The 17,552-nt window shown below is 26.5% G+C and overlaps 1 protein-coding gene across 4 annotated transcripts in view; it reads right to left on the bottom strand.

The window, feature by feature from the left end:
* Positions 1 to 17,552, bottom strand: part of LOC122711838 (matrix metalloproteinase-2) — a 122,999-nt gene that overhangs the window by 8,268 nt on the left and 97,179 nt on the right. For all 4 annotated transcript variants that reach the window (XM_043930961.1, XM_043930970.1, XM_043930980.1 and 1 more), the window contains 3 exons: positions 12,766 to 12,912; positions 8,626 to 8,768; positions 1,892 to 2,050 (listed from right to left, as the gene is read on the bottom strand). In XM_043930961.1, the coding sequence (XP_043786896.1) occupies positions 1,892 to 2,050; positions 8,626 to 8,768; positions 12,766 to 12,912 (449 nt within the window). The remainder of the gene's footprint in view (positions 1 to 1,891; positions 2,051 to 8,625; positions 8,769 to 12,765; positions 12,913 to 17,552) is intronic.

Genomic DNA, 17,552 nt, shown 5'->3' with positions numbered 1-17,552 from the left:
CAAACACAGGGAAAAATTAATGGAGGTTACATCTACATCTGAAGGAATATAGAAAAAGAATATTAAAAAAAAAAAAAAAAAAAAAAAAACGAATAAAATAGAGGAAGAAGAGATAGTGTGTGGAGAGAAAAAAAATTACAGGGATGAATAAAAATGGTGGTAGACGGAATAAAGAAATAAAAGAAGAAATTAGCTTTGTATAAAAGAGGAAACGGGACAAATGCGTTTAAAGAGAAGAGAGGGAAAAAGAGAGAAAGAGAGAAAGAGGAATGTGGGGAGTGGACAAAAACAGAAAAGAAGAGAGGGGATAGATGGAATGCATTTGCGATCCTTGGAGAGGCTTGCAAACCTTTCTGGTACACTAAATCACCCGAACATACGGTTTTGCATCGCAAGCAAAGAGGAAAGAGTATGGTGTAGAGATCGTCCTTTATATTTTATTCACATTTCATTTCACCCTGTTGTTACTAACTGTGGGGACATCCTTCTACATTCCACCGTCACGATTATTTCGCGAAATTGTTTTCTCGATTTATTGTGAATTTCGTTGGTTGGCCATATATATATTTCAAACTTCAATTATCCCCTGTGAATAAATATGTCCTTTCGGTCCTTTCAGATTTTTCCCTAGGAATATACCGTGTTAACCATGTTTTCCCTAGAACGAATAAAAACTAATTTTTATGGAGGGAGAGGATGGAAGAAAGGCACAGAGGACAGAACAATCTTGTTAACTCTTACGCGTGAATATATATATATATATTTTTTGGTACATTTTTTTATCCTCTAGAAATATTGCGATAAAACGATATTAAAAGGTTTTACTGCTGGTCTCTGGGTTATTGTAAATCATCTGTATGGTGTTGGAGTAAATTAAACGTATCACAGGAAGCAAATTCTTTTTCAGCATTGGAAGTATATCCAGGAAAATTTCAATTTATTGAACAAAAATAAAAGAGTATTTTCTGTTCTTTTGAAGAAAGATAAAAACCACCAAATTGAATTGTTTTTCTTGTGAATTTCAATTGATTAATTAATAAGATATTTTTAAAGAATTTTAAAAAATTTTTAACAACATCTAATTTTCATTTTTAAAGATTTTTCAGAATAAAAGAATTTGAGAACGGAGAACAAGAAGGTACGTGAGCAAGAAAGGTGCACTTAAGCAGCAAAAAGAGTGCGAGGGACTTGTCGTCAATGCAGGTAGGCTGATGTTGAGGTGCACGATACTTCATTATGCAGAAAATGCAGGAATTAATTTTACTGGCGGAATCTAACGACTTCAGAGATTTTTATTATGTTGTCAACCAGGTTATTATGTCACTCACCAGGTTTTTGTCAAAAAAAGGATGATTGAAAAATTTGAGAAATTGGAAGAAATGAAATGTATTTATATCTCTTAGAAAAATAATGAAATGAAAATATTCTCTATATGCATAACTTGATACTAAGATCATAATAACTTCTAATTTGCTAATTCATTTCTCATTGATTAAAATTATATCATCAATAATATCTATTCCTTTGAAACTTGTTTTTTCTTTAATTTTAAACTTTCTAATTTTAAGAGGATAATAATATTTAATATATACATATTGACTACATGAATTAAATCACTAGTACTATCAACAATTAGTAATCAATGCTACCATCTATTCAAGGTATACTATTTCATTAACTGATATATATTAAGAAAAAATTTTTTTCATATTTTACTTTCAAAATATATTTTACTTTTTAAATTTATAATCTGATCATGGCTGAAAAAATAATGAAAAAAAAAAAATATCTTGATTTCTTGAAAAAGAACTATTCATTTTAGAAATTAGTACAGAATAAATTAGAATAATTATTGCTTTTCAACGCAATTATCCAATATACACTCACTTACCATACATCTGTTGTATCCCATGTCTGTCGTCTTCCGGCAACTCGTAATTAGAGCTCAATCCTTGATACCAGGGATACATGAGTGCACCAGGAACCGAGCTATGTGCCAATCCAAGTGAGTGGCCAAATTCATGCGCGGCTACTGCGAAAAGGCTGGTCCCTGAAAGCGAAGGAAATGTTTCAAACTTCGTCTGTCGACCATTCGTAGTTATCCATATCTATTTTCGTTCCAGAATCTTTTTCCAAGTTTTTTTTTTTTTTTTTTTTTTTTTGAAAAAAGAAAATAAAGTTTCTTTTAAGCAGGTTTGGACCAAACTACAACATTTTTAAGAGGAAATAAAATTCCAGAGAAAAAGAAGATAGTTTGGATACTGTTTTAGAAAGGATATCAAGTTGATGCTTTATCAATCATTTGTCGAAATGAATATTGAAATTCTTATAGATTCTTGTTAAGTTGTAATGATAATTTTTTGATATTTTTATTATAAACTGTGAAATTTTCTAAATTTATTGGATTTATAATCTAATAGTATGCATTTATTATTATTTTAGGAAATTCATAAAAAATATATTCACAGAAAATGAAATTTGAGAAAATTAATAAGAAACGAACTTATTAAATAATTATATATATAAAAAAAATTTCAAACAAAGTTTATTTTAAAAACTAATTACGTGATTTTTATTCAAAAGAAAAAAAGATATTAAATTTTCGCTAAAAGTAAATGATAAAGAGATTTAATTAAAAACGATAATTGTACATTTCATTTAAACGTGGAAATCCATAAACACAAAATAAGAGATTAATTAAATATAAATGCGAAACGGATAAGGCGAAATAAACAATAATTAACGTATGATAACATCAATTTGTGATAATAATTCAAATATTAACAATATATAAATGAAAACCTAAGTTGGGCGAGGATAAAATTGAACATCAAATATAATGAATTCGTAGAAATAATATTTAAATGGAATAAATATTGATTCAACTTAATTATTAATTATCGATTAATTTGTTTTAAAAAAATTATATTCCATATTAAAAATTCGCAATTATTTTCCGATAAAAAGTTAGATTGTCTTAAAATAAAATTTAATCAAGTTCAATAATTTAACATTTAAAATTATGTATATCAGAAATTTTAATTTTATATTTCTTATATTTAAAGATATTGGAAAATAGATATTGATTTCGTAATAGAATGGAAAACAGGTGTAATATTTCATAATTCTTCGATATCTGGAATAATCTTTTAATCTTGATGAATATCGTAATATGAAACATTCCTATTCGGGATATATTATTCGTGAAAGAGGAATCCTGATAATATTTACGTTTGTGACGATGGATATTAAAGTTTTCACAGGAGGCATCGAGTTCGAGGCGTTGGCGTGCTTTTTCTTTTGATCTCTTTTTATCTATGTTCCGTCTCGCTTCGCATTCGGGACATTCGTTTTAAAATGTGGGTCAAAATCATAAAATTAAAGCTTGGGAGGCCGGCGATAAAGGAAGCGTGCTCAGTTACTACGAAAGAGGGAATAAATGCGATCGTTTCCTTTCTCACGTATCACTGAAAAAAATCTACATCAATTTCTCCTTTTTACTCCGTTCGACTGTAATGTTCTAAATAATGTTCTAGGTAATATCTGTCGAGATAAATTAATGTAATGAAATGTAATGTAATGTAAAAGTAATATTAATGTTTCATTAAATTTATTTGAACTTCATTCGTTATAAAATTTATTATCTATACAAGAATAATAAAATGTATAATTTGTGTTATGTGTAATTTATATTATTATACGTACTATTATATTACATTTTGATTTTCTGAATATCGATTATTGGTAAATTACTGATCAGTAAATATACCATTGGTCAATTAATGGTCAGACATTGGACAGTCAGTAGATGTAGTCAACCAGTGGTCAGTCAGTCATTCAAAACCTGTTATCAAATAGAATTATTTATAAATAAAAAGACAATAATATTATGATCAAAATTAAAAATAACAAATAAAAATTAGTTATCCAAAGTATTATTCAGAAACAATTCAAAATTAATTTCTATATTGTATTTAAATATATAACATAGAATGTTTCCTAACCTATAATCACCAATTTCCAGGAAAGTTTTAAAGAAAATAGTTTTTGAAGAGATATTAAAAGCAGAAAATAAATTCTGAACTAATTAAACCGAGTATCAACATATTTCACATTCTATATAGAAATTTCCTTCGAGCAGTGATCATTAAAATAGGGAGGCAATGAATTTCTTAATATATAACTTGGAACAAATCTCATTTTCTGATTCTGAAAAAATTTATGAAAAATATCAAATATGCAAAACAATATAAAATAAAACTGAATCGAAACGAAGTCTTTCCAAATGTATCAGTTAGCTTAATTTTACACAATAATAAAACAATAATAGAAATATATATAGTTTTATATCTTGTGAGATTGACGCATGCTTGCAGAGTTGCCAGGCTTTCGAGAACTCGAGTATCGAAATAAGACCCACTCTGTCTTTGCGATAGCTAGACGAAATAAGATAGTTGAGAAAAGGGTGGGTGATGTAATCAACCGGCATAGTAAGGATTACACCTGAATAGCCAATATCCGTGAATCCTCAGTATTGTCACGAATAGCGTAACGTGTTTGGCTTGAATCCCAGCTTAAAATTTTCAACTCGACTAAAGAGATATATATACACGTATGTACGAATACTATTTCAATGAGATTAACTTCCCGACTATGTTGAGATTTAACAGATTTTAATATCAAAGAAGAGGATTTTAATATGCGTGTGTATTCAATTTAATTGAATAAAATATGGATAATATGAATTTTCTCTTCTATATGCAGAAAATATATGAAGGTTATGTTCTTAAACATAATTTCATATTTTTAAGTGATATATTCTTAATTTTTTTTATAAAAATGTTATAATATTTATATAGAAAAATAAAAAAAAATAAATTTAAATGTAAATCCTTTTCTAATATTATTTGAAACAATCATATTTTTAGCAAAGTAAGTTTATTTTTATTGACTTATTAAACGTAAAAAAAAGAAATTTTGCATGCATTTAATCTAATCTAATTCATTATTTCATTAAAATGAATTACATGATTAATAAAAATCAACATTATAAGAATTTTACTATTAGCCTATCTAAACCCTAAAATAACGAAATAATTTCATATAATTATATCTAACCTAAAAACTCAATTTAAATTAAAATAAAATATTCTTCAATTTTTACATTGCAGACTGTAGATTACGTGCATTTCGCGCATAAAATCAAGATAAAATACTTGACATGTTTGAAATAAGTGATAATTTGAGACTCGAAAGAACATTGCAAAGCGTCAATTATAGGAAGGAAGTCCACGCGAAGGCCTAAATCGTGGCATCTTCTAGGCGATCTTCCGATGGAAGTTTCCTCGTTACGAACTTTCATCGCGTCCCACGTGATACTTCGGAATCTCGACGTTAACAGCAGCTGGCTGCAATATACCAGAGTCAAGTGCTCTTAATCAAAAGCCTGCTCGAGGACGAGCATGAAAATAAGTGGAATGGATTACGGTCGTCCTCGAAGGGCATTTCAGATTGCTCGATATGCCCGGCAAGTTTTTTGCGATTTTTTTTTTTTTTTTTTTTTATTACAAGTTCAAGCACTACTTTTCTACACTAAATCGAAGCTTATATTTTTAGTTACTGCAGAAAGTTTTTAAGTTTTCAATAAACAAATTGGTAAACATTAAGAAATGAAATAAAATAAAAAAAGAAAATATTTTAATGGATGCCAATAAATCATTTTATTATGTCTTATTATTGAAGTAGTTATTAGATACAGAATGTGTGATTTGTCTGGAAATATATATAAAGTGTTAATATATGGACATCTTTGAAGGATCGATTCTAGATTCTTAAAACAAAACACAAAAATTAGTATATAAAAATGTTAGTTAACGCTTATTTATTAAATTATAAAAGCATACGAAGTTTGCGTTAGACGATATTTTTGTATACCAATTTTTGGAATTAATTTTTCCAAAAATATTTCACGATTATTTTAACGCTTTGTAACGTATATATAACGTTTATTCGGGATTTGCTTGAAATTATCGTGTCGTTTGTTATTATATTTTCTATCAAATATACAAAGAAGAAAATTAAATCAATTTCATCCATAAAATATCGTGATATACTATTTTCTGATTCTTATTTATTGTCATAATCAAATCCAAATAATAGTTACGAACATAGGTTTTTGATATTACATATGAATTTATTCGAAATTGTACTACAAGAAAGAAGTTTAAACAATTTCAAAATATTTTTTACATATTATTTCAATTATAAAAAAAAAAAAATAAAAAAAAAATATTTTACGATAATAATAGTTACGAAATATATCGAAAATCATATTTATATTTTATTAATAATATAAAAAAGAAGAAGAAAATAGATTAAATTTAAATCTATATACACTTTAAATTTATTTTATAATAAATGAAATAAATAAATTTATATCTTGTAATAAATTATAAAATAAAATTTTTAAAATTGAATGAAAAGGCAGAATATTTCAATCTTCGCGTATTTATTTTTATTCATCATGTTAAAAATATCCGGAAACACGATTATTTTGGATAGAATTTCAAATTGTTTCGTATTCAAGATGTATTTCTGTCAAGACTATTCGAGGAGAATGCTAATTTTCCAATGGATTTGCAAATCGTGATGTTCCGGCTTCTCATCGTTTGCAAACGTCCTACGATTCTCGACGGGATGTGTCAGCGATGAAATTAGCAATTCATAACTGACACCAACACTACATATTGTCTGTGAAAGGCTCCTTAGTTTCTATTATTCGAATCTCGATAACAACATTAATTTTTCAATTAATGTGTATGCATGAACATTATCCAATAATATTTGATTAACAGAAAATATAATAAATTTATTGTCTAAAATTAAAATTTTATTTCTCTTAAGGATTAGATTAAGATATATGTAAAATATATAATTCTAAATAAATTTTTATTTAAAAAATAATTTTTGTTAAAATATCTCAAAGTGTTGTTTTTCTTTTAAAATATCAGATCTCGATTAAATTTATTTCGAATTTTTACAAATATTTGAAAATACCATATATAAGCAAATAATACTTTTCCTTTTAAAAATTTATATGACAATAAATAATCTAGCAAATACAAGATAAATATCTTTCACGATACATGTGAACACAATGTAATGCACACAACAGGAATAATCAAACTGAAGCGAGAACAAACAATTTCGCCAATGATTCTCGAGATGAGAGTATAATTCTGAATCCAATTACATGGGAGTAAATTCATACAATTTCCTGAATATGTTGTCCGATTACCACATTATTAATTACTAGTATAGAAAATTTTGAAGCTTAAATTTGAAATTAGGAATATAAAATAAAAAAACAATAAGTTTTCCTTCATTTTTATCAAATAAAAACGTCAAATAAAAATTTTCTCAAAGCTAGATAACAATATTTCGTATCCTATATTAAATCATATTCATAAACGAGTTATAGTTGTTGATATCACAAATATAGAAAGAAAACCAAAAAAGATTAATCAGAATCGATCATCTATTTCCTATATCACAGATTATTACGCATAGTCCAATTTCGATAGGTGATTGGTGTAATTCCGATTGACCTTGTTAATAATTCTGGCTTAGCTCTCATTCTCTGCTAGCCTTGCATCCCATTAACATAATTATCCTGTTATTCACCTACGTCATTCTTCTATTAATAATGTTATATTATATCGAATATTTATATCATTAATTTCACTAATTTCCAAAAATATTAAAAAAATATTTGCAAATATTGATAAATTCTGAATTTTAATAAAAAAATAAATAAATTTAAGTTTAATAAAAAGCAACTATTTAGTTTACAATTTCATTTTCAAAAAATAAATAGAACAAAAATTTTGAATAATACTTCATTTTAGAAAAAAATATTTCAAAGTTTTCCATAAGCGATTTTTTAACAAAAATTTAAATTAATATGTTAAATTAATATGTTCCTAGATTCTAGAAATTCAAAACGATAAGCGATGTTATCGATCGAGAATAGCGATAAGGCATATATGGTGGAATAGAGAAACGCTTTCTATCGTCATCCTCTTATTTCTTCTTTCGGTCACGGGGTGACCGAATTGGCGAATTGCCAAAAAGTGAGAAGGGCTCGATTTCTCTTGCGAAAATTTCTCGGTTCACGAATCTTTTCTTTTCATCTGCGAATCCCTCTAAACTTTTCTCTTATATCTCTCTCTCGTCACTGTTATAAAATCCAGGTTTAAATTTCACGATTTATTGTTAGCGGATAATTCTGGAGAGATTGTATTTACTTTTTGATATTTGAACGAGTTTGAATCGTTAGTTTGAAATTTCATTGTTAACTTCTCGATTTCAGTAGATATTCCGAATTAAAGAGTTGTGGTTTCATCGAATTTACGAGTTTAATAGAATATAAAAACAATATGATATATTTATCTTTAATTAATAATAATTCAAATTTTCTATCGTTTTTTGTTTAGAAATAATATAATTTTATCTAAAAATTTAAAATTTTTATTGAAAATATTTTTATTTTATTTTAGAAATTATTTTGCATAATAATAAAGTTGATTATACATTAAAAGAAAAAATGTGACATATTATATTTACCTTCTTCATTGTTGTCGCCCTGCAACAACCATATTTCTTCCTCATCAAAATGTACGTCTCCTCCTCGATCTCTGCCAGGAAAGAATGCGTGTGCTAGAATTTGGCCTCTGCCATCGAATGGATATCCATCTCCATGATAGCCACTGAAACAGAACAGAATATCACTATTAGTATCAATTATATATGTGTATATATATATATATATATACATAATTTATAATATTAATTTAAAATTTCATTAATATTAATCCAAATAAAAATCCTTTCATCTCTTTTCAATCATGATTTTATTTAAATTTCTCATATCGATTGTTTCTTAAATACAAATATAAATGTCAATTGATATGTGTGGAATTATCAATATATCTTGGACAATTTTTAAGTGTGAAGAGAGAATTTTTGGTAACAAATTTCACATTTATTGATATGGAAAAATAGTACTTTTGTTGCAAAAAAGGAAAAATTCTCTTTTTGGATATGTATTTAGTAAGATGTTTGGGTCTTGAAGCAAATTTATCATAAAATTTGTCCATGATAAATAGTTTGTATTTAACCTTTCAATACTAGTTTTATATATACATATAAGTACATATATTATATTTATATGATGAAACTCATAATTGATTAATTATAATTATACAATTCATGATAAAATTACCTTCATTTGTTTCATATTGTAGTGTTTTTTCTATATTTTTCACTAATTCACATCAAAAAATAATTTTCACAAGCATTCACTTAACTATTTCCACAAACGCATTCTTTTATTTAAGATGCCATTATTATCATGGTGTCTAGAATATGAACAATCTAGATGGTGCTACTGTTGAATCCCTCTAGCAGGCCCAGAATGAAACACTTCTTTATATTTCTAACTGATATATGATATTCATGTAATATGATATAATAGTAAGATTTATACAAAATTTCAAATTTAATAAACAAATATTAATCAGAAATATTTAAAAATAATATTACATATATTGGAATGATATTTTATTTTAATAAAAAAATTTAGTTATATTTATTTAGTTATATTTTCACATCACAGAATATTTTATATTCTGTTTATTTAGACATTATATCTTTAATTTGTTATGGTATTTCGGACATAATGTACAATATAATGCACAATCTATCGCTTAGTTTTGCGGTTCGTTTAATTTACCTTTTCTACAGAACTGGAATGAAATATGCTATATCGTGGGCCGTAATTAAATTCCATTCACGAGCACTCGTCGATTATCTAGACAGCCGATACGCCACTGATATCGCACCATTCGGATGGCTAATCAAGAAAGCGAATCGTTTTTTTCTTTCCTTTCTTCTTCTTTCTTGCTATCTTAATTCAAAATTAGTTTTAGTATTGTGATAAATTTCAAAATAAGCTCTTAAAATTAAAGAAATATAAATGATGTTTTTGGAATGTTAAGGAAAATATAACCTAAATTTGTATGCAAATATTATTTAGAGGTTATTAATTATAAATATTCAAGCATATATATGCTTTAGTATATTTTATTTAATGAATATTTTAATTAATGAAATCTTTATTTAAAAAAAAAAATAATTATTCTTTTTAAGAAATAATCAATTATAAATAAAAATGAAAAATGCAACACTATTTTTATTTTCTAATTGTCAAAACAAAATGATTCTTAAGAAAGAGTTAAAATAAATAATATAAATTAAAATGACAATACGAATATTATTACCTTCTCAAAGTTTAATTTTTTGCGATCATTTAATTTCAATACTTATTTCTGTTAATAGAATCGGTTCTCCAATATTAATTTGACATACAATAATCGGAATCGAAACAGGAGAATTAATTTGAGCATTACAATCCCAAGAGAATTACAGACAGTCTGCTTATTTCGGTTACTAAGAAAACATTCGATAAAAAAATTTTATTTTCAAGTTTTATAATAAAATTAAGTACAATTATAAAATAATTATTAAATAAATTATTTATTAAAATTAAAAATTTATTTTTAATTATTGAATTTCAACATTTATAATAAAAAACGAAGAATAAAGTTAATGAATAAACAATTCAAGAATTAAAAATTATTTATTATATTAATTATAACGATATAATTAATAAATTAAAATTTTTATAAAATTTACATCTATCAAAAATAAATGATATCGATAATCTAATGAAGAAGTTGAAGTTATAACTTGTTATAAAAAGAAACGTTGATCAAGATACATGAACTTTCGAAACAAACTATGCTACTGACATGAACATGATCGATAATCGGTTGAAGACTTTAGCGCAGTCTGATGTGCGTCATAGATATTATATGCGAGATGTTGCACACAAATTAGGTATGCATTATATAATAGTTTCTCGTCACTTACAAACTATAGGAAAACTAATGAGTTAGATAAATGAGTTTTATACAATATAAATACCTAACATATATATAAAACCGATATATTGGAATAGCGTACTTTTCTTTCTAATAAAATAAAACATTTATTTACTATATTTATTTAATTTGATTTCATACATTATTAACAATTAGTTTCATTTAATAATTATTAATATTCAAGTTTAATTAGTTTTTCTTTATTTAGAATAAAATTTTTAAATATTTTTATATCGCGAAGTATTGGAAATTCGATTATTCGAGTAGGATATAATCGAGACTTTTTTTGCAAAATAATTATGATTTTGATATAACTTTAGAGAAGAAAAATGATTTACTTTAAAGATGCAAAATATGTCAAGCGATACATCTTAATATATCAAAAAACTTGACATACAATAAATTGCTATCTCGCTAATATTTTAATAAATTTTTCAATATAGTAGAACAGACTTGAATAATGAAATAAAAAAAATTTATTCTATTTTATTCGATTCGGAATAATTTCAAGAAATCTACGAGTTCATAACCTATAATTTGTCACTTGATGATTAATTATAATTAATTTATAATATTACAATTCAATAATTTATCGTGTAAATTGAACGTTTCTCTCTTCTTTTTTTTTCATTTCTTTTTATATCCATATTCCATTCGATATAAAATTATATAATTTTAAGAAACCTATTCATAACCTATAATTTGTCACTTGATAATTAATTATAATTAATTTATGATATTACAATTCGATAATTTATCATGTAAATTGATCCTGACCATAATATAAAACAATTTTAAATCTTATTTAAATTGAATATTTTTTTTTTTTATTTTGTCGTTTCTTTTTATATCCAGACATATTTCACGAACGTATAAACGCTCACCAGTACATAACTTTCATGACCGCGGAACAATTCGCGCAAATAGCAGATTTTAAATAAACCCCTTCCGTTTAATCGTACTCTCATTTCCAGTTGCGTCATTGCGATAAATTTCCCGATAACAAGGAGGCCCGTGAATCGAGCTATTGATCCCGCCCTTTGTCCGTTCACATTATTTCCCCTCTCTTTGTTTTCTCCCTTCAACTTTTATAGAGGGATTCAAATTATCATCCTGATTCGCGTCAGTATTATTGATATCTCAATAATACTTGTGTTAATATCTCAATAGAATGTATAAATTAGATGGAAACGTGACCAGGATCGAATAAAGTTAAAAGTATTTTGCCTATTTTCGAGCGTGGATAATAGTAATCATAGATGTACAACAATTTCATTATTTTACAATTAAATTATCATTAAAGATTATACAATTTTAGCAAGATTCGAAACGAATAAAAAATTAATACTTTACAAAATTTTTAAAAAATTGATAAACGTTACTTTAAGCATATGAACTATGATTGGAGGAATTTTACAATAGATATAAATTATTTATTAAATTGTTATTTCGAGCAAATTTTTTTTAAGTTTCAGATAATAAAAAAAAATCAGGATAAATAAAATTAGCATTAAATTCAGAATTTTTTTAACAATTTAAATATAATCTAATCCTATTAATAATCGTAAAATTTTCAATTTTGTACCCATGCCATTCAATTCTTAATAAAAGTAATACATATGTGTGCACAAAATATATCGTACTCACAAATTGAATCACAATTATAACAATTACTGTCCAACCAATCATTATCATATTAGAATTATTGGATTTATAAAAAAAAAAAAAAAAAAAAAAAAGAAAGAAAAAAAAGATAACTCACCGATGAAAGTAAACCAGAATATCCGCTCTATCGCTGTTAACTTCCTGAAAGGTGAGTTTCGAGTTCCTCGCCCACAGATCGAGAGCCCTGCTCAGCTCGAAGCGAACGCCGCCCGTGTCGAGACCACTCGGTTGCTCGGTTCTCAGGCTGTAACAAGAAGAAAAGGAAAGAAGGAAAGGAGAATCGTTACGAGAATCCGGCGAAAAATCGATCGGCGGCGGACGACGCTTTTGTCCGCTCTCTTTATCGGCCCTCCTCGAGAGATGCCTTCGATCCGATAACCACGCCGGCAAACCGGAGGAAATGTTTCCGGCGAGAGAACGATGAAAAGGAAGACGATTCAATCGTTGTCGAAGCGAGATGAAGCTTTAGGAAATTAGCTAAATTATTCCCGAGTGGAAAGGAAAGTAATAAGGGGAGGAGGAATGAACCGCTGTTGCATCGACGAAACGCGGAAATTTCGCGAAATTACTGGAATTATGTTCCACTTTGTGGGAAATCAGGAACTGAGCGGGTGGAACGCAGTTTCCGATTAGGCGTAGATAAAAGTGGAAAAGTTTCTTCTAATTGTAAACTCGATAAGTCGAGAGAATTTTTGAAAAATATAAATGTTCGAAAGCTCGAAAAAAAGATAATTATTTGCTTTGTTCAATTTTATATTTCTTTGTCATTTTTTCTTTTTTTAATTTTTAAATTATTTAAAAAATAAAAATAAGCGTAATATTTTAGACAATATTCTATTTTCTTTATATTTTATTCAGTAAAAAATGTGGGCAGTACTGAATGCTATGTAGCGTAGTTAGTTTTAACTTAATCTAAATTATTTTTAATTTATAATTCACTATTACTGATAAATTCAATAATCTTTATAACACGATTTTGAAATAATTCAGACCATTCTTTAAAAAAAAAAGTTAATTTTAACTAATTCTAATAAATGTACGAAAGGCGTGAATATTAATGAGTTGTTATAAGAAAATACGCTTCAAGCTCGAAAGGTTAAGCAATTAAATAGTCGGATTGTTCAGCGATATATGGTTCCCTTTAATCGACTGAAACCGGATATCCTCTGATACCCGCGACACTAACGATGCAAGCTATAAAAACCAACCTTTAAACTGCAACCCCCCACTACATGTACACCCCGCTTAGATAATTAACATCATCCGGCTTTTAAACGAGAACATTTCAGAACGTGCAAACAGGCTATGCCCGAAGCATCCCCTAAAAGGATTACACGTCGCGCAGACTGTTTGTCTTATAGATTGATCGATCTATCTTTATGGCAAACATTATATCGCTGAATTCATCTTTTCAATCGTTAAAAAAAACCGATAAAAAAAAGAAGAGAAAAAAGATTAATTGTCGATTGAATATTTAGGTATTAGATATATTTCTAATTTGGAATTAATCGATGATCGATGATTCAATTGAAAAATTCGAAACAATATTATATTATATATACTTACTAGGAAAAATGAAAGTCGATATTTTTTAAAATAATGGTTTTTATTCGTCGATTGGCTAACTTTTCTAGGGATTTTTTAGGAAAATTCCTTATTAATTAATTCTGTTATTTATTTTTTTTTGTTAAATTAATGTATTTATAATAGTGTATATTTATTACATTTATTATAAAAATATATTTTTTTGATAGAGAAAAATAGTTAATTGATTTTAATTTAATAAATTCAGGTGTTCGTGTTAACAGTAAAAACAAAGACTTGAATGCGCGTTGTAATTTTCGCAATCAGCGTTGCTCTTAATCAATGGCAATAATCCCCTCATTTAACTCGGCGTGACCGGGGTTTAACCACGACAAAAACAATTTATCTTGTAAAACGTTTCCATCAACCACTAATCAGGATTGATAGAAATCGCTGATGTTGAAAACAATCTATTGATAACACTTTTATTTCTATACATCACGCGTTTATAAAATTCACCTGATATAAAAATTTTAATAGAAGATTTATAGTGATAATAAATATTGGTAAAAGAAATTTAAAAAAGAAGTACAAATTGTTCAAGTATGCTCGAGTTTCTCGATTGGATAATTGGTTCGGAAGTTCCGAAATAGTTCAGATAATAAGACTCGAAATGTTCAGATAACGTTTAGATATTAACTAAAACAACGGCTTTCAATTTGTGATCAAATATTTTTAATTAATCGTTTCTTCTTATTTATTTAAATATAATTATACTCTCATATTTTATAGCAATAATAATAGAACGAGGAATGTTATTTTTTAATGATTTTATATTAGTTAGATTAAATGAAAATTGCCTCATAGTTTATTTATTTCAAGACATAACCTAAAAGACCTATAAATAATTTTAAATAATTATCAAATTATCTGTTCGTAAATTAATATTAAATTATTTAATCATTTTTTATTTCTTTTTACATATTACCAAAATAATTTTTTTTTAAGTATTTTATCGAATATTTGAGTCATTAGTGTATAAAAGGCATGTATGTATGAATGAATGATAGATGAGAATGTAGACCTATTATGCTCTTAATGATAGTAAATGAAAAGAGAAATCGATAAATCTTATATAACGTGTTATACAACAAAAAAAGAGTTTAAGAATAAAACAAAAAATATAAAATCAATATATTCCAGGAAATATTCTATTGTTTCTATTTTAAAATTTTAGAGAAACAAGCTGTATTTAATCAATAATTCAGATGTTGATAAAGAAAAACTGTAATCTTTTTAGTTCTACTACATGAGTAAACTTTGACATTCTATACAATAGAAATCGTATATATATATGTGCAAAACGTTTACAAATGTCATTGACGTGAATTTATTTCTACGAAGATATGAAGCGTATATAAAATAATTCGAAACTATTCATTCAGAAAAAACATTCTATATATCCATTGTTATAATATTTCATAAATTTAAGATTTTCTTCAATTTATTTGTCCTCAAATCCAAATTAAAATCTATTTCGATTTTAATCTTAAGATGAATCACGAATAAATTGGTCGTTAATTAAACCTATCCGTGAATCGTTCCATCGAAAGCTAATTAGAAGAAGGAATTAACGGAAAGATTATTAGGAAGCGAAACAGAGTTTAGAGAACGAATCTCTATTCATCGAAGTGAACCGGGTTTACTTGCTTTTTTTGTCTGAACACTTGGGCATTGTAGCTTTTCGAATTTCGAATGGTAGTTTCGCCCTTTTCGTGTACATGAGAGTGAAAGACTAAAAAGCTGACACGGAGGGCCGCAGGCAATGCAGATACGCAGTTACGTGCCTATGAGTCGACATGTCGAGACACAACGGCGCATTGCGTTCAGTGTACCACGATCGCTAAATCTTGATCAAAATATTGCTTTCAAAGTCCAACTTTACAAAGAAATTGAATGAAAGCAAGGACAAACTTGGATATATCGAGAACGTAATGAAGATTAGATTAGACTTTCTCAACTGTAAAATGAAGATTAAGATTTTGCAGATATTTTGATACGAACGAATATATAAGGAAATATATTTATAAAAATTATTTAAATATGTAAACTTACTTTTTAAGAAATATCAAATTACTTAACTTAGAAATATAAATTTTTCTTTTTCGAATTATTATGCTTATAAAAAATATACAAAGTAGTATTATATAGGTTATGAAATATAGATAAATTGTTTTCTAACAAATAAATTAAAAACTATTTACATTAAAAATATACGTTAGTAATATTATGTTCAGTATTCATCATAAGTTCCACAACTTGAAATTGACCACGAATAGATATTATATAGTATTTTTATATACTTTAGTAATATACTATTGCTAAAGAGATGAAATTTGAGCTCGTTTTATCTTTATAGATAATGACGAACATATAGAAAGGCAAGTAGCGAAATTTTTTCTCTATGTGTTAGAACTTTTCTAAATGTTTTAGAACTGTCATTTCAAAACATTTAAAGAAATTTATGATTGTTTTGATGTGAAATTATTCGCTTCACTGAGTTCAAATGAGAATGACCTTCGAAAATATAGCGAAAAGAACTTATTATACAAATAAAGGTTATATTACTTTTAAAATAAAGAATTTTTTAGAAAATTGTTGTTATTGTTGTTTAGAAGTTGATTAATTTAAGTTTGAAAGAACTCATACGTATAATTAGAAATTGTAAATATAACGAAAGGATGTCAACAAAAGTACAAATTTCGGATATGCTACATAAAAGATAAAAAAAAAAAAAGGCGATGAGAGATATAAAGAGCACGTGGCTGCATCAACGTGATCAAAGGAGGACTGAAAAAAGACTGACATAATGAAAGTTTGAAACGAGTTGGTAAGATGTGACGAGATGGATACGAACACACTAAATGCGAAAATTGCAATACATCTTGCCATAGCAAAGTAACAATCAATCTCCATAAAGTCAAACTATATGAAAGTTTTTATGAAGTAATTATATAATAAAAAAGGAGTTTGTATTTCATCTATAAAACAAACTTTCTTTATCGTTTAGATCCTTATCTTGTTCTTTCTATATGATTAAAATCTTTATATATATATATATATCTTATATATATTAAAGACTGTAAACCTAATCTAATTTATATATATAGATTAATTATCATTTATAGATAATTGCAATTTTTTTCTTAATATTTTTTGAAAGAATGTTTTACAATTTGATTGACAATAAGATTTGCATTAAAAATATAGACGATGACCAAGTAGTTTAGAAAATTCATAATTTAATTAAGAAAACGAGATACTTGAACGAAATTGCTTAGTTTGTTTGTTTGAGTCAAA

This window comes from Apis laboriosa, unplaced genomic scaffold (assembly GCF_014066325.1).
Source record: "Apis laboriosa isolate Shangri-la unplaced genomic scaffold, ASM1406632v1 scaffold112_cov148, whole genome shotgun sequence".
Taxonomy (NCBI): domain Eukaryota; kingdom Metazoa; phylum Arthropoda; class Insecta; order Hymenoptera; family Apidae; genus Apis; species Apis laboriosa.
The sequence above is the reverse complement of the archived record's forward strand: the minus strand, read 5'-3'. Positions and strand labels throughout refer to the sequence as shown.